The 26,238-nt window shown below is 40.3% G+C and overlaps 1 protein-coding gene across 3 annotated transcripts in view; it reads right to left on the bottom strand.

Moving 5' to 3' along the window:
• The window catches only part of lpin1a (lipin 1a), a 122,738-nt gene extending 99,054 nt beyond the window's left edge, over positions 1–23,684 (bottom strand). Inside the window, exon 1 of one of the 3 annotated variants that reach the window (XR_012100298.1) lies at positions 23,503–23,684. Coding sequence is in view for 2 of the 3 variants with exons in the window: in XM_073056932.1 (XP_072913033.1) it covers positions 23,503–23,568 (66 nt within the window). In the remaining variant the exon portion in view is untranslated. The remainder of the gene's footprint in view (positions 1–23,502) is intronic. The other 2 variants (XM_073056932.1, XM_073056933.1) reach the window with 2 other exon arrangements.
• Between the last annotated feature and the right edge of the window lie 2,554 nt (positions 23,685–26,238).

Here is a 26,238-nt window from a genome sequence, read left to right as displayed (position 1 = left end):
CCTTTGCTTAATAAACCTGCTTCTGATTCTGGCTCATTGCAGAGTTCCATTCACAGTACATGTCTGAGCTAAGCTAAGGGAAGAAATGGATAAAATTAATTGAGCCTGTCACTGCAAATGGCCTCTTTAAAAAATACATTGTTATTGCATAGTCCTCAGTGCTTTGAGGCCTACAACATTTTTGTAGCAGCCTACGTGATGGATGAGAATATTACGAAGTCATAAATCTCAGGTACTTCAATGTTTCTTATGTCTGTTGAAAGGTATACTCTATTTTGTGGTTGCATTCCTTTGGGGGTCACAAACTTGTTATTACCTGAAACTTTGGCAGAGTAACCTCTCATTAGTCAAACTGCTGATCAATGCATTGCATTAGTTAAGTAAGCGCTAAATAAATCTCAGTCTGCATCACCTGTATCCGAGTTCTTATCACTGACATATGGCATGAAATTAGCTGCTTGGCAGCGGCATTACAGTACAAAGACATATGTACAAAAAATCTATAAATTACAAAAATAAATAAATTGTGCAAAATAAAAAGAACTAGCAAGGTCATGTTCACAGACTGCTCAAAAATTAGATGATGGAGGGAAGGAAGCTGTTTCATCTAAAAATACCCAAGCAATGAGAGGGAAGCTATGACTGTGTCACAGCAGAATCATTTTCCATTAACAGCTGACACCATAGTGAGCACGATATGATCTCAGAAGCTGTGTGGGACATGACCAGTTGAAGTCCATTAACACCTCTACATTCCTTGGATGAAGTTCTTGTAGCTGATCTCTGCTGCACTGTGTCATTTGACTTAACTCGTTAGTGTCATCGGGTGTATTGTAGATATTTAGTGTTGTTGCTGAAGTTATCACTTATAAAGTAGAATGTATCAACTCCGCAGAAAGCTGCAAGCCCAGTGTCACTTGACATCATTTTTGAGCAATGCATTCATAGCTATGGCACTGTGGAATAAACAGTTGTGATAAATTACCAAGTTACATTAACACAACTATTTATAGGTTCGAAGGGTATATGTAATTATATTTTAAGTGCCTTGCTATTTGCCTTTTCACATGGCCATGCAACCTCTTTTATGCTCATAACAGTACAAGAAAGTAGAGTAGGCCATTCACCTCTCCAGCCTGCTCCACCATTCAGTATGATCCTGGCTGATGTATTCACTCACCTCTTCTTCAGAGCCATAGACCTCAATTCCTTGAATATTTATTTCCAAATAAAATATCTGCTGCCTCTTTAAATTATCTAGTTCTGCCATTGGATTTATGGATGGACATTGAACCCATGAACACTTCCTCACTACTTTTTTGTACTACTTATGTAATTCAACTATTTAATATATATACTTACTGTATCTTTCCCCTCTATTATTAAGTATTGCATTGTGCTGCTGCCACAAAGACAACAAATTTTACAACATATGCCAGATTCTGACTTTCTTCACCCAGAGAACTGCAACTACTTGGAATACACTACTTGAGAAAGTGGTTGAAGCAGGATCATTTGACAGAATTTCAGGATCAGAATCAGAATCAGGTTTATTATCACCGGCATGTGTCATGAAATTTGTTAACTGAGTAGCAGCAGTTCAATGCCATATATAATATAGAAGAAGAAGAAGCAAAATAATAATAAATAAGTAAATCAATTACAGTATACATATATTGAATAGATTAAAAATCATGCAAAAATCAGAAATAATACATATTTTAAAAGTGAGGTAGTGTTCACCAGTTCAATGTCCATTTAGGAATCAGATGGCAGAGGAGAAGAAGCTGTTTCTGAATCGCTGAGTGTGTGCCTTCAGGCTTCTGTATCTACTGCCTGAAGGTAACAGTGAGAAAAGGGCATGCCCTGGGTGCTGGAGGTCCTTGATAATGGACACTGCCTTTCTGAGAGACCGCTCCTTGAAGATGTCCTGGGTAATCTGTAGGCTAGTACCCAAAATGCAGCCGACTAAAATATAACCCTCTGCAGCTTCTTTTGGTCCTGTGCAGTAGCCACCCCACCCCATACCAGACAGTGATGCAGCCTGTCAGAATTATCTCCACGATACATCTGTAGAAGATTTTGAGTGTATTTAATGACATACCAAATCTTTTCAAACTCCTCATGAAATATAGTCACTGTCTTACCTTCTTTCTAACTGCATCGATATGTTGGGACCAGGTTAGGTCCTCAGAGATCTTGACACCCAGGAACTTAAAACTGCTCACTCACTCCACTTCTGATCCCTCTATGAGGATTGGTATGTGTTCCTTCATCTAACCCTTCCTGAAGTCCACAGTCAGCTCTTTTGTCTTACTGATGCTGGGTGCAAGGTTGTTAACTGCGACAACTCTCCACTAGTTGGTATATCTTGCTCTTGTACACCCTCTCATCTCCAGCTCAGATTCTACCAAGAATGATTGTATCATCAGCCAATTTATAGATGGTATTTGAGCTATGCCTAGCCACACAGTCATGGGTATAGAGAAAGTAGAGCAGTGGGCTAAGCACACACCCCTGAGGTGCACCAGTGTTGATCTGTTAGGATATGCAAGGAGGATATGTTATCACCAAACCGCACAGATTGTGGTCTTCTGGTTAGGAAGTCGAGTATCCAACTGCAGAAGGAGGTACAAAAGCCTAGGGTCTGCAACTTCTCAATCAGGATTGTGGGAATGATGGTGTTAAATGCTGAGCTATAGTCGATGAACAGCACACTGACATAGGTGTTTGTATTATCCAGGTGGTCTAAAGCCATGTGAAGAGCCATTGAGATTGCATCTGCTGTTGACCTATTGTGGCAATAGGCAAATTGCAATGGGTCCAAGTCTTTGCTGAATGTCCAGATGAACACCTGAATTGGCTAGGCATAGAGAGCTGTGGACAAAGCAGAATGAGATGGGTCTAATACAGAAGGGTGCCCACTGGTTGGCATGGATTAGTTGGACTGAATGGCCTGTTTCTTACCTGTATGATTGTATGACTGTAAGACTTGAAAAACATATCAGGACTATATTAATACAACTAATTTTCCTATGGCTATTTACTTCAGAGAATTCATAAAGGTTACATACGTTGAATGGACAACATAGGAGCTATAACCAAAGATTCCATCTCCTATTCCTGTTCATGGGTAAAAATAATTGTCACTGATCATATTTTTCAGTTCCTACTCAATCAAGAGAGCCACACAAAATGAAGAAGAAAACAAAAATATCTTTGAAAGCAAAATGACTGAAGCAATTAGAGAGTTTGTCACAAAATTCAGTTTCTTTTTTACTGCTGAACTTCAGTACAACACGTGCATTATCCTGAGTCACACAACAATGAGTTATGTTTTGTTCAGAAATCACCACATTGTTTTTATACATGGGAGAAAATTCTACCAATTAACTAACAATATGTGACAGGAGCACTCTTATTCTGTCAGGAAAATTGGTATTTTCATATATTGTAGAACTTGGCAGCTATCTTAGGCAGAGCAAGCCTGGTAATTTAGCTGCCCTCAAAAGGAAAAGTTCCAGCTTATTTTACAACATCAGAAACAGCAAAGATTTTTCTACATGGTTATGTGTTTTGTTGAAGTTAATTTCAAACTCCTAAGCAAAACAAGTATTATTTGAAAAGATACAATGAATGGTGCCTTGAAGTACTGTTGAAATGTCACAGTACATCTTCAAAGATGATCATGAAGCCATTGTAGCAATTCAGGTATGTGGTGCCTGTATGGATGTTAATAGATTTTGTGCATCGTAATTATTAATGCTCTAATAATTTTCATTCTTGGGGGCCCACCTGCTTTTGCACAATGCCTTATTTCACTATAAACACAGCAGTAGCAATTTCTAATCCAAAAGACTGTTGCCATTCTTAAAGGCCAATGTCTCAGAGTAGATTGGGTATTGTATCTGAGTACAATTCTGCATATGGATAAGGAAAGTCATTTATACGAATTCCAGAGCTGCCATATGCCTACTTCCCAGTTCTAAGTGAAACTCTTACAGGCTGGTAAGGAAGAAAAGTGAGTTGGCAGGACTGCAGTAACAGGCAACCAATTCATAACAATCTATTTTGTACATTTGCCCCAGAATAGCTTCATTCCACAATTGGTTTCTAGACAAGCTTGCAACGCTGGCACCAGGACGAATTTCCAAAATGCCTATTTGAAAAGAGTTTTTAAATTGCTGCTTTTTGGAGGCCAGCACACATAATCATCCCTAATGTAAAGGGATGACCATGTATATCTTTATCTAATGTGTGAGGTTATACAATTTTAGCAACTCCCATGGTTTGGCATGTTTTGAATCAATTAACTAATTCTGTCGATAATCTAAAATTAACTAAGATCTGTGTTAGTCTGTTGCTAATTAACCTATCTGTGTAACTTTTGGAATTGCAGCTGATAGTGTTTCTGATTTACAGAAATTTGGGGTTACAGACAAGTCTAAGAACCCTTGTGTGATCCAGCATGAGTCTACACTTTAAAGAGCTCTCCTGCTCAGAGGAAGGTGTTCGGATGCAATTTATGTGGTCCACTATCATTCAGGTTCCAGGGTCAGCAGACAGAGAGGTCCAATTTGTGTTGGAAAGGAGGCTGCTATCCATTTCTCCTCTTTTGTTTGTTTCATCTAATCGCTAATTGCCTTTGAACAATCAGCACTTGCTAATTTCACACAGACACAGCAGTTTAACAGTGTGTTCTCCAATTAAACAATAGCACCATAATATTAACAGTCTGCTGAGGAATTGTCCCCCTGACCAATAGTTTTTACAACAGTACTTGGCTGCCTGCTCCTTCCAGATATGGGTATGTAAACATAGGCTGTCAAGAAAGTGGAAACTCCTAGACGTATTGTCTTTTTGATCTACCACATCAAGTATTCTACAATGATTTATATGTGTATAAAGATTTTAAGACAGTAAAACATCTCTGGATTATCCATGTGAATTTTATCAAGCAAATTTGGTATGGCTACATAGATGATATGATGGACACTCTGGAAAAGTTTTGGAGATATTGGATATGGGCAAAGGACTGACATCCCACAGAGGTCACACCTAGCCATCAAGCACCCATCGTCACTCTCCTTTGAATCTTTACACATGTTCTTCAACAGCATTCGGATTCCACCACCACCATTACACTCGTCCACACCCTAGAGGCGATATGCAATATCCATTTAAACTATCAACCCATGTGTGGGAACAAACTAGAGTTTTCAAGAGGAAATCTTCACAGTCCCGACATCACAGGAGGTCAGGATTAAACCTGGCTCAGTGGAGCCCTACCTACTGTGCCACTGTGCTCTAAGGAGAGTCTTAAAAGAGAATGGTGTTGAAAGGCCATGGAAGAGTGGTAGGAAATTCAGAACATCCAGCTGCTGCCTGTGGTGCTGATGGTGTGATTATAGATGGGAGAGCTCAAGAGGTACAACTTGAAGAGTAGTCTTCAGAGGATTGTTAGGGTGGATGGTCTTATGGAGATGAAAAGGATTCAAACAAATATGCAAAATAATTTTAAAATGGAGCAGTCCTCCAACTGGTTACCAGGAGCCCAAAAGTAACATTGGACAAAAAACTGAGCTGGGAAATTGCAGCAAAACTTTGGATGTTATATTCTCTGAAAAATGGAAAGAGAGAGATTTGTTTTAAAATTGTATGTCTGTATTTTACAAGGATGGGCAAGGGTTTCAGCAGCAGATAAGCTAAATCCCAAATACTACTGGGAACTCTTTTTTTAACAAGGCGGAATTAACTTCTCAGAGTTAAAGGACAGATGCATGGTCAGAGGGTGGTCTTGGCATCCTGTTTGAAATGTTTTTGTAGCCTGTGGTTCACTTATAGACCATTGCCATGGAGCGGGAGGATGTCTAGGGAACTGTTTAGTCAAAGGAGAAGAATTAAGCCATTCAGCCCATCGACTCTGCTCTGCCATTCCATCATGGTCGATCCCAGATCCCACTCAACCCCATACATCTGCCTTCTCGCCATATCCTTTGATGAAACAGAGAAACATAGAGAAACCTACAACACAATAAAGGCCCTTCGGCCCACAATGCTGTGCCGAACATGTAGTAATTTTAGAAATTACCTCGGGTTACCCATAACCCTCTATTTTTCTGAGCTCCATGTACCTATCCAGGAGTCTCATAAAAGACCCTATCATATCCGCCTCCACCGCCGCTGCCAGCAGTGCATTCCACGCACTCACCACTCTGTGTGTACACAACCTACCCCTGACATCTACTCTGTACCTACTTCCAAACAACTTAAAACTGTGTCCTCTCATGTTAGTCATTTCAGCCCTGAGAAAAAGCCTCTGACTATCCACATGATCAATGCCTCTCATCATCTTACACACCTCTATCAGGTCACCTCGCATCCTCCATTGCTCCAAGGAGAAAAAGCCAAGTTCACTCAACCTATTCTCATAAGGCATGCTCCCCAATCCAGGCAACATCCTTGTAAATCTCCTCTCCACCCTTTCTATAGTTTCCACATCCTTCCTGTAGTGAGGTGGCCAAAAATGAGCACAGTACTCCAAGTGGGGTATGACCACGTTCCTATAAAGCTGTAACATTACCTCTCTACTCTTGAACTCAATCCCACAATTGATGAAGGCCAATATACCATATGCCTTCTTAACCACATAGTCAACCTGCACAGCAGCTTTGAATGTCCTGTGGACTCGGACCCCAAGATTTATTGGATTTATTCATGAAATCTAGAGGATTCAAGAGGCTGTGATATACAGCTGGACATTTTCGCTGTACTGATCGAGCTTTTTTGCAGAAAGGCATTGATGGGAGCAGATTGATGTTGACAAGTATGATTCTGGAGGGGAGAGGGCCACTAATTATATCAGTTAATAAAGGGTCTAGGAAGGATAATTAGTAATCAATAATCAGTGTTAATAGGGAAAAAGGGAGGGGTGCTAGCAGTGGATTTGTTTCAACTAATTAGTAAATTACCATCTAACATTATTGCAATAGAGATTTACAATCAATACAGAAGATGAGCACTTTTGAAGATTATTTAAATTGAATATGTTCAGTGGTTCAATGGCCCAACTTAATGTTAAAGAATGTATACAGTATATAACCTGAAATCTTTTCTCTTCACGTGAAACAGAAAGAAAAAAACCCAAAGAATGAATGACACAAAAATTTTAGAACCCCAAAGCCACCCATCCCCTTACCATGCACAAGCAGTGGCAAAGCGTCAACCCCTCCCTCCTCCCCTCCTTGCTTCAGCAGAAGGCATTAGAACCCCACCCCCAAACCCCCAACCACCCACCGTGCAAGCAATAGCAAGCTCCTGAAGACGATGATCTATAGTCCATTAAAAACTGCAGTTCATCACAACACCTCGACCTCCTGCAGGTCCTCTCTCTCAGTAACGAGGAAGAGGGAGATATTGCTCTTGCCACAGCTCATTGTTTCAATGATACAACCTGCAGCATCGCCAAAGTTGAGATTCCCCAGTTTGAGAGTCAGCTGCAAATTCTCTCTCACCATTGAGAGAGCAATATGTATTCATTCTCATAATCTTGATCCTCATGTGTCTTCAATGTAGCATTATTGAGCTATACCATCCAGCCCAGTGTCCTCTGCAACCACTCCATGTAAGGCAGGAAGATTTTTTTTCCCAGTACTTTAGTCTGCACTAATCCCTAAGCGTGTCTGATGATTTATCTTCTTGTTTGACAGATTCTTGTCCTGCACAGATTTACTGTCAAGTTTGTCTACAACAATAACAACATTTAACTTAACATTTTATTGACTCTTCAGGATGTACTGGGTGTTTAATAAATACATTTATTTTTAGTTCAGTAAAATTTCAGTTCCATCCTCTGTTTAAGGAATATTAGAATAAATATTTGGGATTACTGTCCAATTTTTAAAGACTTCAAACTGCAATCATAATTTAGCTTTTTTGGAGTTCCAACAGATTGTTCAAAGCTGAACACCCTGTTCTCAAAATCTGTAGCAGCATAACCACAATGTATTACATGCTTACACTTCTGTCAGTTTTACTTCAAGATGCAATTATATTTTTACAGAGATACAGCTAAAATGCAGGAAATAGCCAGCAGTTTGGAAAGTGAGAAATTGGGGAAAATGCTTAATATCAACAACTCATTTGGCGAGATCCTTGTAGAAGTTTGTAAACCTGAAAGAATGACTCAGTTTTTCTTTCCACAGGTACTGCCTGACCCGACTTGTTACTTTGACCAATATTATTTTAAATCTTGCTCTTACTGACATGCAAAACTGTTAGTTATATAATCATACAAAGCAAAAATGAACACTTTTAGGGAGAAACTGTTCACAAGAACAAATCTTAATTTTATTTTAAATTATTTTCTTGGTGTCGAATCTCAGAACTTTAGCCATGATTCGTGGACACCATCACAGAGCTTTATCCACATTTATCATTTTCTTTAACCACTTGATTAAACTGGGTAATAGTGTTCATCAATTTCTCTATCGGGCTGGCTGCTGGCTGTTGTTTTTAAAACCAAAGCAAATCTTTATTGATTTAAAAATAATTCCTTCATTGCAAATCCTTTCTTGTGATGAATGATCAAAATATTCTTAACTTTGACAACAATTGTATTATTTTTGTATGTTTTTTCTGCAATCTCTTCAAAACCAGATCAGTGAACAGCAGGATTTTACTTTTGGATGATTTGAGCAAAAAATATTCTTTACTTTCATTTTTGCTTTGAGCAACTTCTGCTGCCTATCATGTTTGATGCCCAGGAATTATGGGGTTCCCTAGCACAAAATTTGGAAGTGTCTGCATCTAGGAGAAATTTGATCTGTTAAGAATTGTGCTGCTTTCCATGTTCAAAAAAATAGTAAACCTGTTTATAAAGAAGCATTTTATTTCCTATAGCAAAACAGATTCCTGGATAAAAGAGCTGTTGCCCCACAGTTTCAGTGACCTGGGTTCAATCCTGACCTATGGTGCTGTCTCTGTGGAGTTTCCATGTTCTCCCTGTGACTGCATGGTTTCACTCTAGGTGCTTTGCTTTTCTCCCACGTCCCAAAGAAATGTGGGTCAGTAGGCTGTACATTTCCCCTGGTGTATAGGTAAGTAACCCAGAGAGGAAATGATAGGAATATGGAGCTATTAAAATGGTTTAAGACTGGATTGATGCAAAAATGATTCCTTGATGATGGTACAAATTCAGTGAGGGTCAAACAGGCTGTTCTTGTGGTGTGTGTCTCTATGAAAAGCTTCCAATGTCTTCAGTGCTTTCAGCCTTGACTTACTGCCAGCTCAGGTTGGGATATGCATGTTGCAAAGTCCGCATCTATAACAGTCCTGGCACAGGCCTGCCTTCTTGCCCTTTCCCCAAAGCACTTTGCACAACAGCTGACAAATTCAGTCTCCAAGACTTCACAGCATGTCTGCATTGGATAGAGTTGATGGCGAATTCGGTATTATTCCCTTTCATTACATTGTGAATTTACAAGCAGAACTGACTACTGGGCTTGCCATGTATTTTGTCACCCTGCTGGGGAAAGGTCAGACAAAAGAAAGCACAATTGGATACGCGCCAAGCTTGGAAAAGCCCCGCGTTGTTCGTGCATCTCTACCACTCCAGTGGCACATGGGATGATAGTGTTGCAGAAAGTACTTCCCACAAGAAGGCTTATTTACAAATGCTATCTTGTATTGGCAGACCTATGTTTTACATTTTGTTGGAGTTGGAAATCCGTGTCCAGATGGTTTGTACTTTATATTGTATTCTACTGTAAAGGTCAGCCAGTTCCACTGACTGACCCGCAGGCGCTACAGCTTGCTGAATTTTAAATGGCTCAGAAACTCTGTTCTGCCGGCCAGTTTTGCATCGAATTGTAAAATTACGTGCGGTGCAAAGTTCTTCACTAAATAAATTGGGCGATGGAGGGGTGGAGTGAAGGAGTAAAAAGACTGGGAAAGAAGAGACCAGAGTTGATGAATACTTGAAAATATTTTCAAAATGCATAAACCTCCAAGCCAAAGATCTGTAGATTCCTCTATAAATGAGAAAGTGGCAAAGTATGTATAGCTATAGGGCACCATTAGTGCAGTGACTACACACACTAAGATTCTTCTGCTCTCCAGATAAGGTTAAAAAGTATATCATGTATAAAAAATGAACTGTTTCTATTTCTGACTCCATTTTGTGTGTGTGTGTGTGTGTGTGTGTGTGTGTGTGTGTGTGTGTGTGTGTGTGTGTGTGTGTGTGTGTGTGTGTGTATATATATATATATATATATATATATATATATATATATATATATATATATATATATATATATATGGGGGGCACATATAAGCATATTAGAGGTGACTTTGTTAAAGCCTATGCAATGTTGAAAGGCCTCTGTAGAGTGGATGTGGGGAAGATGTTTCCAATGGTAGGAGATTCTAAGGCACAGCCTCACAATAGAAGGGGGTCCTTTAGAATGAAATGAGGAGGAAGTTCTTTAGCCAAGGAGTGGTGGATCTGTGGAATTGGTTTAAAAATAAGGGGCTGACCAGTTAAGACAAGGATGAGATGAATATTTTATCTCTGCGTGTTGAGTCTTTGAATCAAGGGCAATGAAACAGCTTTTGATCATTAGAGGTAAGTAGACTTCTCGATAAAGGGATGAGGAAATGGAAAATGGAGATTATGGCAAAAACTTATTCAATGGTGGTGCGAATTTGAGAGGCTGAGTCAACAATCTAATTCATAGGTACAGGCTAAAATCTGACCGATTTTAAGGTGGTCCAGTTTCAGCCATTAGCAACAATGATGGCCGAATTCCTCTGCAGTGTCTCTTTTGACTCAGTCAGCAGATTGTCCATGAGACAGGTTCTGAGAAGAACTTTCTTTGTAGGTAATTGATTTTACTTGCGGAGATGTTTCTTTCCCACTGTTGTTTTGGGGCCAGACTAATAAAGATGAAACAGGATTAGGCAGTGAATATATTCAAGCCATCAAAATTGTCATGGTGCTGTTGTCTGGTGATGATGTAATCTAACATGTCGGTGCTTGAGTCAGTAATGCTACCATGAGATCTTGTACTTGTCTCCTTGCTGATGATACTATATATTCAAGGTATTTGTTTCCAAGGGGAGGGCTCTTGGAATTAGCATCTCCGCACCATGCAGTCAACTGGACATTTCCATAAGAACATATTCTTTCTGACAGTGGCATTGATGTCTATGATCTGCAATGTGGACAAGGAGTTTTTATGTTAGGAGGCTGGAATGGATTTTTTCCCTCTCCACAAACCTGGCTGATGACAGTGTAAGTGTATTGTTTCCATGTTAAGAGTGTGTTGCTGGGTCAAAAGTCATTGATTTATATACAGGAAGAGGTACCAAGGCACCAGACTAAATTATTTATGATTCCCAGCATTCTTCAGTCATAGAGCCATAGAAAGGTACAGCACAGAGACAGGCCCTTCAGCCCATCTAAACTATGCTGAAACATTTAAACAGCCTACTCCCATTGACCTGCACCAAGACCATAGCTTTCCATACCCCAGCCATCCACGTACCTATCCAAACTTCTTCTAAATGTTCAAATTGAGCTTGCATGCACCACTAGCACTGGCAGCTCACTAAACACTCTCATGATATTCTGAGTGAAGATGGTTCTCCTTATGTTCCCCCTAAACTTTTCACCTTTCACCCTTAACCCATGACCTCTAGTTGTAATCCCACCCAACCTCAGTGGAAGAAGCCTGCTGACATTTATCCTATCTATATCCCTTTTAGTTTTGTAAATCTCTATCAAATCTCCTCTCAATCTTCTACATTCCAGGGAATAAGGTATTAACTTATTTAATCTTTCCTTATAACTCGGGTCCTCCAGTCCTGGCAAGATCCTTGTCAATTTTCTCTGTACTCTTTCAACGTTATTTACACCTTTTCTGTAGGTAGGTTGCCAAAACAATACTCTAAATTTGGACTCTGCAAAGTCTTATACAATTTCAACATAACATTCCATCTCCTGAGCTTAATACTTTAATTTACGAAAGCCAATATGCTGAAAACTTTCTTTACAATCCCTTGTCCTATGATGCCACATTCAATGAATAACAAACCGGAATTCCTTAATCCCTTTGTTCTACCGCACTCCCTAGTGCCTACCAGCCACTGTGTAAGACCTACTCTGGTGCAACACCTCACACTTGTCTGCATTAACTTCCATCTGCCATTTTACAGCCCATTCTCCCAGCTGGCCCAGATCCCACTGCAAACCACAATAGCCTTCGTCACTGTCCACTACACCCCCAATCTTGGAGTCATCTGCAAATTTGCTGAACCAGTTAACCATATTATCATCCAGATCATCAGTATAGATGACAAAGAACAGACCCAGCACTAATCCCTGCAGCACACCACTAGTCACAGGCCTCCAGTCAGAGAAACAACCATCTACTGGCTTCTCCCACAAAGACAATGTCTAATCCAATTTACTACCCCATCCTGAATGCCGAGTGACTGAACCTTCTCGACCAACATCCCAAGTGGGATCTTGTCAAATGCCTTGCCAAAGTCCATGTAGACAACATCCACTGCCTTGTTCTCATCAATTTCCCAGTGACTTCCTCAAAAAAATCTGTAAGATTGGTTAGACTCGACCTACTATGCACCAGGCCATGTTGACTATCTCTAATCAGTCCCTGTCTATCCAAATACTCATATATCTGGTCCCTCAGAATACCTTCCAATAACTTTCCCACTACTGATTTCAGGTTCACAGGCCTATAATTTCCTGATTTAGTTTTAGAGCCTTTCTTAAACAGTGTCTCCCAATCCTACAGTATCTCACCTATCACTGAGGATGCTTTAGATATCTCTTCTAGGGCCCCTGCAATTTCTGTACATGCCTCCCACAGGACCTGAGGGAACACCTTGTCATATCTTGGGGATTTATCCACCCTAATTTGCCTCAAATGAAAAAATGAAAAATGTAAGAGCAGATTATTATTTAAATGGCAAAAAAAACTGCGGCATGCTCTTGTGCAGAGGGACTTGGGAGTGTTTGTGCATGAATCACAAAAGGTTGGTTTGCAGGTGCATCAGGCTATCAAGAAGGCAAACGGAATGTTAGCTTTCATTGCTAGAGGGATTGAATTTAAGAGGATGGAGGTTATGCTGCAACTGTACAGGGTACTGGTGAGGCTGCACCTGGAGTACTGTGTGCAGTTCTGGTCTCCTTACTTGAGGAAGGATATATTGGCTTTGGAGGTGGTGCAGAGGAGGTTCAGCAGGTTGATTCCAGAGATTGGGGGTTAGAGTATGAGGAGAGATTGAGTCACCTGGGACTCGACAGGCCAAATGGCCTACTCCTGCTTCTATTTCTTATGTTCTTCAGACAGCAAACACCTCCTCCTCTCTAGTCTGTAGAAAGTCTATAAAGTCGATGCTGCTTTGCCTCACTTCAAGAGGCTATGTCCATCTCCTGAGAAAATACAGATGCAAAAAAAATCATTCAAGATCTCCCCCATCTTTTTTGGCTCCATGCATAGATTACCACTCTGATCCTCCACAGGACCAATTTTGTCCCTTGTAATCCTTTTGCTCTTAACATATCTGTAGAATCCTTAAGGATTTTCCTCCACATTGTCTGCTTGGGCAACCTCATGCCTTCTTTTAGCTCTCCTGATTTCTTTCTTAAGTGTTCTCTTGCATTTATTATACTCTATGAGAACTTCATTTGTTCCTACCTGCCTATATCTGCTATGTAGCTCTATTTTTTTCTTAACCAGAGGCTCAATATCTCCTGAAAACCAAGGTTATTTTTACCTTTTATTCTGACAGGGACATACAAGTTTTGTACTCTCAAAACTTAACTTTTGAAGGCCTTCCACTTGCCAAGTATGCCTTTGCCAGAAAACAACCTGTCCCTATCCACACTTGCCAGATCATTTCTGACACCCTCGAGATCGATCTTTCTCCAATTTTGAATCTGAACCCATGGATCATACCTATCTTTTTCCATATTTACTTTGAAACTAATGGCTTTAAGATCACTAGATACAAAGCGTTCTCCAATACTAACTTCTGTCACCTGCCCTTTCTCATTGCCTAACAGAAAATCCAGTATCACATACTCTCTCATTGAGACTTGTATGTACTGATTAAAGAAACTTTCTTGAACACATTTGACAAACTTTATTCCATCTAGTCGGTTTACAGTATGAGAATCACAGTCAATATGTGGAAAGTTAAAATCACCTATTATAACATCTTTATATTTCTTGCAACAGTCAATGATCTCTCTACAAATTTGTTCCTCTAAACCCTGTGGACTCTGGGGTAGTCTATTATAGCCACATTAATATGGTAATACCTTTCTTATTCCTCAGTCTCAGTCATAACGCCTCACCAGACAAGTTCTCCCGTCTGTCCTGACTAAGCACTGCTGTGACATTTTCCCATACTAGTAATGTCACCCCTCATCCTTTAATCCCTTCCACTCTGTAGCGTCTAAAACAATGGAACCCCAGGCTACTGAGCTCCCAGTCCTGGTCCTTGTGTAACTATATCTCTGATGCGCCATCAATAACTCTCGGAGGCAGGAAGTGAACAATAGGCTTTTATTAGCAGCAAAAAGGGAGCACGACATCTTGGAGACTGAGGGAGGAGCAGTGCCCCAATCGCCTTTATACAGGGGTCTGTGGGAGGAGCCACAGGAGCAGTCAGCAGAGGGGTGTATCCAGACAGGTATACATAGTTTACCACAGTCTCACTGGTGGCTAAAATGTTATAATTCCATTTGTTGATCCATGCTGCGCTCCTACCATACTTCTTGCATTGAGTGTATGCAAATCAGGACATTAGTTGCATCATGTTCAACCTTTTGATTCCTGACTTTCTCTGAGGTTTTACCAACATCTGTCTCCACTATCTGTTCTGACACTCTGGTCCCATTTCCCTGCAACTCTAGTTTAAACCCCACAATGCAGCACCAACAAACCTTCTCGCTAGGATACTCGTCCCCTCCAGTTCCAGTGCAAGTCGATTCTTCTGTACAAGTGCCACCTTCCCTGGAAGAGAGCCCAGTGATCAAAAAATCTGATGCCCTCCTTCCTACACCATCTCCTTAGCCATGTGTTAACCTGCATAGTTTTCCTTTCTCTGGCCTCACTAGCACATGGAACGGGTAGCAATCCTGAAATCACAACCGTGGAGGTCCTGCCCTTTAACTTAGCACCTAACTCCCTGAACTCCCCATGCAGAACCTCGTCACTCGTCCTACCTATGTCATTAGTATCTACATGGACCATGACCTTTGGCTGTTCACCCTCCCACTTAAGAAAGCTGAGGACTTAATCTGAGATGTCCCAGATCCTGGCACCCAGGAGGCGACATACCATCCAGGAATCTTGCTCTCGTCCACAGACCCTACCTTTTGTTCCCTAACTAACTTCCCCTATCACACAGTTCACCACTTCTCTCCCCTTCCTTTGGAGTCAGGACAGACTCAGTGCCAGAGACCTGACCTGTGTGACTTTCCTCTGCCAAGTCATCCCCCTGACAGTAGTATACCTGTTGTTGAGGGGAATGTCCACGGGGGTATCCTGCACTGGCTGTTTAACCCCTTCCTGACTGTCACCCAGTTTCCTGTGTCCTGCAGCCTGGCTGTAACTATATGCCCTATCTATTCCCACTCCCCACCTCAGATTCCCTAATGATTCTGAGTTCTTCCAATTCCAGCTCCAACTCGTTTCTGTGGTTTGTTAGAAGCTGCAGCTGAATGCCTCGCACTGGAGGTCTCCCTGCCTTCCCATATCCTGCAAGAGGAGCATTCAACAATCCTGCCTGGTATCTCTACTGTTGTAACTAAGCAAATATAAAGAAGAAAAACCAATAAACTGTGGGAAAAAGAAATCTGTCTACAGTTTTCGGAATGTATTCTGCTTTGGACTGGATTGAGATACCTTAGTAGGAAAAAAGAGGAAACACTTGAAAGTCAATATTCTAAATTTTACTATTGACACTACAACAGGAAGCTATAGCAGTTAGCAGTTTGAGAAGATTTGGTATGTCACCCAAGACTCTAGGAAATTTCTGTAGAAGTACCACGAAGAGCATCCTAACTGTTTGCATCAGTGTCTGGCATGGCGGCACCAATGCACAGGATCGGATAAAGCTGCAGAGAGTTGCAAGCTCAGCCAGCTCCATCATGGGCACTAGCCTCTCCACCACTGAGGACATCTTCAAATGGCGTCACCTCAAGACACATCAGTCATAAAGGATCCTCACCATTTAGGACATGCCCTCTAATCATTGCAACCACCAGGGAAGAGTGACAGAAGCAAGAAGACATGCACTCAATGTTTTGAGAATAGCTTCTTCATCTCAGCTGGCTGACGGCATAGTGGCATCAGCACTGGACTTCAGGGCGAGAGGTCCTGAGTTCGAATCCAGCTGGCTCTCGTTAAAAAACACTCACCTGGCAGAAGGCAATGGCAAGCCACTACTGTAACTTGTTTAATACATCAGCGTGGTGTGGAAGGAAATCGTCCACTACCTGGAAATAATTCCGGATGTGACATCTCAGCCATCGGATTTCTCAGTGGTCTGTGAACACTTCCTCATCTTTTTGCCCTGCTTACTTATTTTATATGTGTATGTGTGTATATATTTCTTATTGTAACTTACAGTATATTTTACCTATTGCATTGCACGGCTGCCACAAAACAACAAATTTCTTGGCTTATGTCAGTGATAATAAAATTGATTCGATTGTATTGTTCCCCACTGTTGGGAATCTCTGCTTCACATTACCTCACAGATTGTAAGTGGAGAGAATATCAAATGTTTGTGACTTGGTGAGGGATTCTTGAATGGCTACTGGCCATTGCACCTGGTAAGTTGTAAAGGTTTTAAGGCCCAGCTGACTGAAGTAGCTGAGCATCATTTCAGTTCTTCAAGTTCTGGCAAAGGAACTGGTGCCTCTGGCAACCCAAGGGAACAGGATAAATATGTGGAGATTGCCAAATTAATACCAGTCAAGAAGAAAGGATGACCAAGCACCTGAATTTCAATCAGAATCCAGAACAGCATTCCTACTTCCCCGAACCGATTCTATTGAAAAATAACAGCATTTTATAAATTTTAATGGCCTTTTTGAGTCTCCCTCTGTTCCATCTCACTTCAAACACAGAAGATGGCCATCTGCTGGTTTCCTGAGTGCCAAGTTAAAATACATTTAAATTCAGAGCTCATCTGGAGCCAAGTTGAGGTCAAGTGTTGGCAAGACTGAATGGTTCAACTTCAGGCTAGTTACTGAATGATTCTAGTGCCCCAGCATGCTTATTATCATATTGAATGGACTGGTTGTCACAAGTATGGTGAGAAATGCTGAGTTATTCATTTATAAAATGTTAACATCACCATGGAATGGTATTGGTCAAGGTATCATAGGAAGGGAGCAAATCATAAAGGACCTCAGAAGGACAGAGAGGCAACATTCTTTAACTTACAAGTTTCACATGCACTCAGTGGTATACAGGGTGTACCTAATAAAGTGGCCACTGAATGTACCGTATGTTCATGGTCTTCTGCTGCTGGAGCTTATCCACTTCAATGTTTGACATGTTGTGCATTCGGAGAAGCTCTTTTGCACACCACAATTGTAACACGTGGTTATTTGAGTGCCTGTCAGATTGAACCATTCTCCTCTGACCTCTCCATTAGTAGAGCACTTTCACCCACAAAACTTCCACAAACTGGATTTTTTTGTTTTTATACCATTCTCCGAACTCTCTAGAGAATCTTATGCATGAAAACTCGAGGAGATTGTCAGTTTCTGAGATAGACATACCACCCTGCATGGCACTAATTATCATTGCACAGTCAAAGTCACTTAGATCACATTCCTTCCCCATTCTGATGTTCGGTCTGAACAATAATTGAACCTCTTGACCATATAACCATATGACAATTACAGCACGGAAACAGGCCATCTCAGCCCTTCTAGTCCGTGCCGAACGCTTACTCTCACCTAGTTCCACTGGCCCGCACTCAGCCCATAACCCTCCATTCCTTTCCTGTCCATATACCTATCCAATTTTACTTTAAATGACTATATCGAACCTGCCTCTACCACTTCTACTGGAAGCTCGTTCCACACAGCTACCACTCTCTGAGTAAAGAAATTCCCCTTTGTGTTACCCTTAAACTTTTGCCCCCTAACTCTCAACTCATGTCCTCTTGTTTGAATCTCCCCTACTCTCAATGGAAAAAGTCTATCCACGTCTGCTTGTTTTTACGCATTGAGTTGCTGCCTCATGATTAGCTGACTAGAGACTTGCATTAATGAGAAGATGTACAGGAGAACCTAGTAAACTGGCCATTAAGACCATATATTTTTTATCAGAGCTGTAAAGCCAAATGTTTGTGCTCCTGGAGTTCAGGGAGGACCAGGTCACATTTCTGAGGAAATAAAATCAGTCTACCATCTTTAACGGGTTGCAGGTAAAGAGGAGAAAAACAGAAAAATCAGATATATGTATCAATACCATTTTGAAAGATAAGGCAGTTAGAGTGGGCTAATGTGAACTGGCCGCATAAATGGGTTGTTGGAGATGGAAAGGGAAAGGAAGATGGACAGAGCTTGGAGGTGGGGTTTGCTGGAGGACGAGATGTAATGAGGATGAGTGAGTTGGCTATGACTGGAGTGAGCATTGTGGGAGGGCAAGTAGAAAAGGGGGAAGCTGAGTGAGTGAAAGGAAGAGTGCTTGAGGGGAGAGAGTGGATGAATTGTCGGGTGCAGAGGGGAGGTACTTGTGTGTGTGAGCGCCACGAAGCTGACATGTAACAGAGACTTCATATTAAAAGATTTTTGCATGCACATCTTCAACTCCTCATAATTGGCATAGAGCAAGACATCTTGCTCAGAGGGCTGCTTGAGAAAATGACTAAGACTTGCCTGAGGCAAAGCCCAAGGTGAGGGATGGTTGTGACTACATTACTTAATGACAGAGAAGTCATTAAAGCTGTTCATTTGTGATTGATTCATTAATGGACTGAGGGCAGTGATAGACAAAGAACATTTACAATCCCTTGCAAACCAGATGAACCTGAACAGACCAAGCAGAATGATTCTGCTCATGGCTGACACTGACACATCTTGCTGCTTGATCACTGTAAAGGAGTGTTAACATCTGTTAAAAGCTATTTCCCTGTTGTTGGTATCATCAAACAACTGTGGTTATTTTTGTGAACAACTGAAAGCATTCTTGTCCTTACTTGGGGCAAAAATTAAAGTTTTAAATTATGCACTGTTCCCAATAGGCGGAGGGGTTATAATCAACTGGCATAAAATGGCTACAAATTTGATTTGTGATGCCAGAGCTCAAAATAAATAAATGGGAATGGAATTGAGATGGATTGGAATATTCCATAATTTGCAACACATTGCCATAATGTCATCTTTAATTTTTAAATTTCTATTTTTAATTTTTTTAATGCAGTGTGAAAATGTAGAGTTAATACTTCAATAGACAAAAAAAAGAAATAACATAGGCTAATTTTTATCAAAAATCTAGACTGGAGACCTTACATTAGGTGTCAAATTCTCTATCTGCAGTTATACTAGTCCAATTGGTAACATTTTTAATCAGTGTCTGAAATTTTGACACCAGCAAAATTTCACCAGGTGAAAATTAACAGTGGAATTTAATATAAGTTCAGCATCATTCTTTAAAGGAAAATTACAATAGTTTTAAAATATTAAGCATACTTTCTGAAGTACAAGTCAAATTAATAGCCATAAAACACATTTTCTGTCAGGAGATGGTTCCAATTTCATAATTAATTTTCAGCTTTGTCAAGATTTATCTCTGAATATCAAATCATATCTGGAAGCATTTCACTAATGTCTGAAGCACTGAGCATGTTCAACACAGATATGCCTATGGGCCAAGTCTGACTTTGCAATGAAAGTTGCAGATGTGGGGCTGATTCTGTTCAGCATCTGTGTACCTGTAGCTAATGCCAGTGGAGCTGTTCTCCTACATAAGGAGGCAAATGTAATTGGAGGTTGCCCAAGCACTCAAAAATAGAACTGAAGTTAAGTTTAGATTTTGCAAGTTGGGTTTGCCTTCATAGTTTTGTCCTAAATATATGACTTTGGATTATGATGTATGACAAAGGATCTGGGGTTGAGAGAGTAAACAGCTTTAAGTTCCTCCGCATCCACATCACTGAGGACCTCACGTGGTCTGTACGCACCAGCTGTGTGGTGAAAAAGGCACAACAGCACCTCTTTCACCTCAGACAATTGAGGAAGTTTGGTATGAGCCCCCAAATCCTAAGAACATTCTACAAGGGGACAATTGAGAGCATCCTGACTGGCTGAATCACTGCCTAGTATGGGAACTGTACCTCCCCTAATCACAGGACTCTGCAGAGAGTGATGCGGACAGCCCAGTGCATCTGTAGTTGTGAACTTCCCATGATTCAGGACATTTACAAAGACAGGTGTGTAAAAAGGGCCCAAAGGACCATTGTGGACCCAAGTCATCCCAACCACAATCTATTCCAGTTGCTACCATCCGGGCAACGGTACCGCATCATAAAAGCCAGGACCAACAGGCTCCAGAACAGCTTCTTCCACCAGGTCATCAGACTGATGAACTCACACTGATTTGAGTGTATTTCTATGTTACATTGACTGTTCTATTTATTTTAAATTATTATATATACATTTGTAAGTATGAATGCACATTGCACATTTAGACGGAGACATAAAGATATTTACTCCTCATATATGCGAAGAATGTAAAAAATAAAGTCAACTCAATTCAAATTTAACTTTTTTTTTAAATCCGGAGAGTAATTAAATGAAACTTCCTACCTCAGAGTAGTAAGGTGTTTAGATAGATTTAAGTACATGAAACTATAATAACAAGATATCTGTTACATCAAGTAACTGTACAGTATTTGAAAATGTGTAAGAGCAAATTCATTGAATCATGTCCTTGTAAGTTTTGCTTGATTTGATCATACAGATTGAATACCCCTTATCCAAAATGCTTTGAGCCAGAAGTATTTCAGATTGCACTTGTTCATCACACTTATGTACGTAACAGTAAAACTTATTACATACCATTAATATAATGTGTGCAGGGTAACAAAAGCAGCACAGCAGCATCGGGAGAATACCCGAATCAGCCGTTGATCAACAACAAACTACAGCAAGCTTTCAGTCTCCACCTATGATGCTGTGTTTTGATTAAGAGGTTACAGTACCCTGTATTTGTATTTTACTCCTTCCTTTAGGTTTTGTGTAAGCTATAAAGAAAATCAGCATTGTTGACTTGTTCTGGTGTTAGACTTTCATCAGTAATGATCTTGGCAAATTCATTAATGAATTTCTCTGCTGCTTTGTGTCCAGCAGATGCTTTATCACTACAAATATTTAAAAATTGAATGCTGTGCCTTTTCTTAAACTTCTGCAACCAGCCTGCCAAATGTTTAATTTTCAGTTCATCATGATAAATCTTTGCTTGCTTCATGATCAACATACCTTTAAATGGCATATATTCACACCAACACTATCAAATCCACTCTTTTAATACATGATTGAGATACTATTCTTTCAATTTTTGCAGTGTTTTTCTATTTTTCATTAACTTCCGTTCATTACACACGTGAGGTCACTTCGCAGAACTGTCTGTGGTGAGCAGAGACCTGCACATCGCCTGGGAACCTTCCTAGTGCCTTGTGGAATTTTCCATTTTTGATGTCAGAACGCAAATAAACGTTGGACTTCATAGTTTTCAGATAAAAACCTGTATTAGTTTTTAAGTTCCATGATCATGAAATTACTTTAGAAAATGAATTATCGAAAGTGAATGATAGTGGTCCATTTAGCATATATGATTGTCCCATTCCACTCTACTCACAAGGTGAGTCAACAGGTTGATGAACTGACCGGATAATGATATGTTCACCAGGACGTTGGGAGAACTTCCTGTTGTTCTTTGAATAACGCACTGATATGTTTGCAATTCGGTGAAAGAGAACTAATCTAACAGTTTGTCACACGTCTGACTATGTAGCACTCCCGCGGTTTTGCTTTGCAGTATTGCAGTCTTGGATTGTTGCCATGTAGAACACCAGTTCATTTTGGCTCATTGTATTGGGCAACACAAGCAGAAAGTTACATGAATGTCTTTCACTGCATCAATATGCAGAAAGCCAGACAATAGATCTTGCTTTCCTATCCAGGGAAATTTTTGAGATTTGCCTTCAAAATATCAACACCTTGCTTGTGCCTTGTTATGTGTATCTTCATGTAAAAGTGTTGGAGGAACTTTACTAAGCTGCCAATAAGCACACATTAAAATGACTCCTGGTGTATTAATGTAAACTATTACTTTGAATGAGAAACTGGCAGTAATCACAGCCACCGTTCTTGTATGATTCCAAACACTGGGGTATTCCCCCCACCATAACTATTCATTTTAAAATGTTGTGAGTTCTCAGCAAGACCAAATCTTTTTTAAAATTACATGTGGGGTTCAGCAGACGAGGGCTGTGACAGAAGCAACACCATCTCAGGCTTGCAGGCAGGATCCACAGATGAAACCTTGGGCTCAAGCACAAATGAAATTCAAACGACAAATGCTAGTAAAGTGATCGGAACTAACAGTACTAATTGGGAAGGTACGCACCAGCAGTGGCACACCAGGTTCCCTAAGGACTGGGGAAATTTGGCAACTAAATGGAACAGGGTACCCCTGGCTGCAGAGGATGTCCCTTTTTGTGGCACTGCTTGTGAGCCTAGAGGGGCAAAGTGCATTACAAAATGCCTGGTGTTCCTGCCCATCACCCCGGCCACTTTCTCCATCAGTCCACCCAAGCCCTATTAACAGCTCTCTCTAGACTTTGTAACATGGAAATAATTCATCTGATTCCTGCTATAACTGCCACATTATCTGATTGCTGTGGGTTGTCCTCAGATTTTGCACAGTTACATTTTTGGCCATAAACATTTTTTTTGACTTAGCAGGCATTTGTTCAATTCTGTTCTTTTACTGGGCAGCATGCAGATTAAAATAATGAATACAATCCTTTCTTTAAATGCAGCTAGCATTTGAGTCCCTTTTCCCAGTACTGTATGGTTATAATCTCCATGGGCACAAAATAGCTTAGGGAAATGGAGCAACTCACTAACACATTGAATTTACACACCACACGGACTGACCAAGAGATATATCATAATATCCATAAACAGCTTTTTCAATATCCAAATCAGCTCATTAATATATAATACAATGAAGAACTTTTCAACCATCTCAACTCCAAACAAAATTAGGTTGCATTGCTTCAAATATCACCAAGTTTTATAAGTTTATAATTCTTTCAACTGAATTGTTAACACCACATACACAAAAAATTTCCAGCAATGCAGACATTATCTCATTTGCTTAAATCATCCTGCATATCTTTCGCACTATCATTAAATACATTTAAGAAAAAAATTACCCATGACCAAATCGATTCTGTTGGACTCCCACTGTACAGAACTTCTTCATTTTCTTCTTCTGTCATTTTCTTCTTGTAAATTTGCTGTATGATTCCCAAGTCCAAATTTAAAAACAAGCCTCGACTTCTAATCACTTGCTCAACAGTGTGGTTTCTGAGGAAATCTCGGCGCTGTGTATTCAGCAAGTTGCTGATCATGTTTATGTGCTAATTTTATATGATCAAGTTCTAGAATGGCCATCCAAGCAGAAACCTGAGCAGGGAGTCAGGCTGCAGTCATGCAAATCTAACCCTCAAGATATTCCAGTGTCACTAAGTAACACAATTTTAATAGAAGGCAGAAATATAGATAAACAACTTGACAATGAAAAGTCTTCATAGATTAGTCCAAACATTTAATAAATTAATTAAGTGATAATTTGATTAATAAAGTATTAATAATATTTTAATGTACTTATTTTGAATTTGGTAATGTCAAACTCCTCTGTTTGAGGCTATTCCTACCTCATACTGTAGGAGAAGAAACTCAAAGAAAAATAAGCATTAATTTTAAAAAGTGATCATTTTAATGCTTATTTGATTGTTTCAATATTTCTAACTAAAATCATGACACTTCACTTCATGTAAGCATTCTTCAGCAAAATTAATAATTATTTAATGCAATGATAAAGCATGAAAGGGCCCACTCACTCTACGAAGAAGACATACAAGACCCAGAGACCAAAATCTTAACCCAGTGAGAACTATCCATACACGGCATCATGTGTCAGATGAATGAGTTTAATTGCATGCTGCTTTGGGGTGTTGTTGCTGACATGGTAAGCTGCATGTTTGCTGAAATTCTGTTTCACTGTAGCTGGGTTACGTTTGAATCACGAAGATTATTTATTGAATTAAAGAGGTAATTATATTCATTGCTTCACTTGTTACTTTCCCAGAAGTCTTGCACCACTCACTTGCAAATGTTAAAGACTGAAACAAGAGAAGGCCCAAAGGCATTCAACCTGTGGCATTGTTGCAAACATGCGAGAACAAAGGAGAGTGAGGAGAGGGGCAGAAAGGGAGAGGAGGGTGCTCTGAAATCACTATTCATCTCAAAGACATACATGAATTCTTGATAGAAACACTCTCTATTTAACTACAGATACTGATAAAAGGAAATACTCCACCATTATACGAAAGTTGCTAAGAATGACTGTTTCCCCACAGTGCCTAGGATACAGTGTGTTGTTGTTACACCAGTTAGGTGAGTGTTTTATTTAATGCCATTAAGTGGAGCATTATTTAAGTTCAAAAGTTCTAAGTTCAAAATGCATTTATTATCAAAGCATGTATACATTATACAATCTTGAGATTTGACTCCTTCCAGGTAGCCACAAGAAACCCAAAAGAACCCAAAAAAGACCAACAAACACCCACTGTGCAGAGAGAGAGAAAGAAAACAAATCATGTAAACAATAAAAGTAAGCAAATTGCACTTAGAGTGAAAGTGAGTCCTCAGACATGAAGCCCAGAGCAGTCCAAGCAGGACCCAGCCCCAGCCTCAGTTCAGCGCGTTGCAGAGAAAGTGTCACAAAGCCTGCAGACACAAAGCCCAAAGCTGCCGGAGCAGGTCACAGCCTCATCCTCCGTGCAGCACAGAGCAGAATAAACGTCACAGATCAGCGAATGGAAGCGGCCCGACCCTCGTCGCTGGTTCCAACACCCTACGTTTTCAACCCTGATGGAACGTCTCGACCTGAAGTATCGGCTGTACTCTTTTCCTGCTGAGTTCCTCCGGCATTGTGTGTGTGTGTTGCTGCAGGTTTTCTCGTGCTTGCCTTTTCAATCCACCTGGCCTGGTGTTTAAATCGCCCAAACAAATTCCATTCAATACAAATTTCTACGGATATACTATGGAGAGCTTTTTAACTGGCAGCATCACCACATCTAGTATGGCGGGGGCGGGGGGCACTGCATAGGATCGAAAGAAGCTGCAGAAAGCTGTAAACTCAGGCAGCTCCATTCTAGGCACTAGCCTCCACAGAATCTAGGACAGCTTCAAGGAGTGATGCTTCTAAAAGGCAGCATCCATCATTAAGGACTCCCAACACCCAACGCCCTCTTCTCATTGCTACCATCAGGGACACTCTTGACAATTTAGGAACAGCTTCTTCCCCTGTACCATCAGATTTCTGAAGGGACATTGAACCCATGAACATTACTTTTTTTGCACTAGTTATTCCATTTAACTAATATATACAGTATATATTTACTGTAATACAGTTTTACTGTGTATTGCACTGTACTGCTGCTGCGTAGCAACAAATTTCATGACGTGCCATTGATATTAAGCCTGATTCTGATATTTTCACATCTTCCTTTCTCCTCACAGTTCAGCACAACATCAGTGAACTTCCTTTGGGAATTGCTTGCATGTAAATAGAAAGTGTTTCTATCAAGAATTCATGGCTTTGAGATGAATTTTGATTTGAGAGCTCCTCTCCTCTTTCTTTCCAACACCACCCACATTGAAGAGTAATAATATAAAAAGACAATGTTTCAAAAACTCAGTAAGTCAGGTAGCACCTGTGGAAAGAAAAACCAGCTAATATTTCAGTGTGAAGAGCCTTTTTGAAAACAGACCCATGGAGTGTTTCCAGTATTTTATAGTAGTTTTTTAAAATGGTATTAAATTGTATGACGGTGGATGGGAATGCATTGCAGTTAAAGAACCAATACATTAATTGCAAAAAA

This window comes from Hemitrygon akajei, chromosome 9, assembly GCF_048418815.1.
Source record: "Hemitrygon akajei chromosome 9, sHemAka1.3, whole genome shotgun sequence".
NCBI classification, from domain to species: domain Eukaryota; kingdom Metazoa; phylum Chordata; class Chondrichthyes; order Myliobatiformes; family Dasyatidae; genus Hemitrygon; species Hemitrygon akajei.
This window is presented reverse-complemented; position numbering and strand designations above follow the sequence as displayed.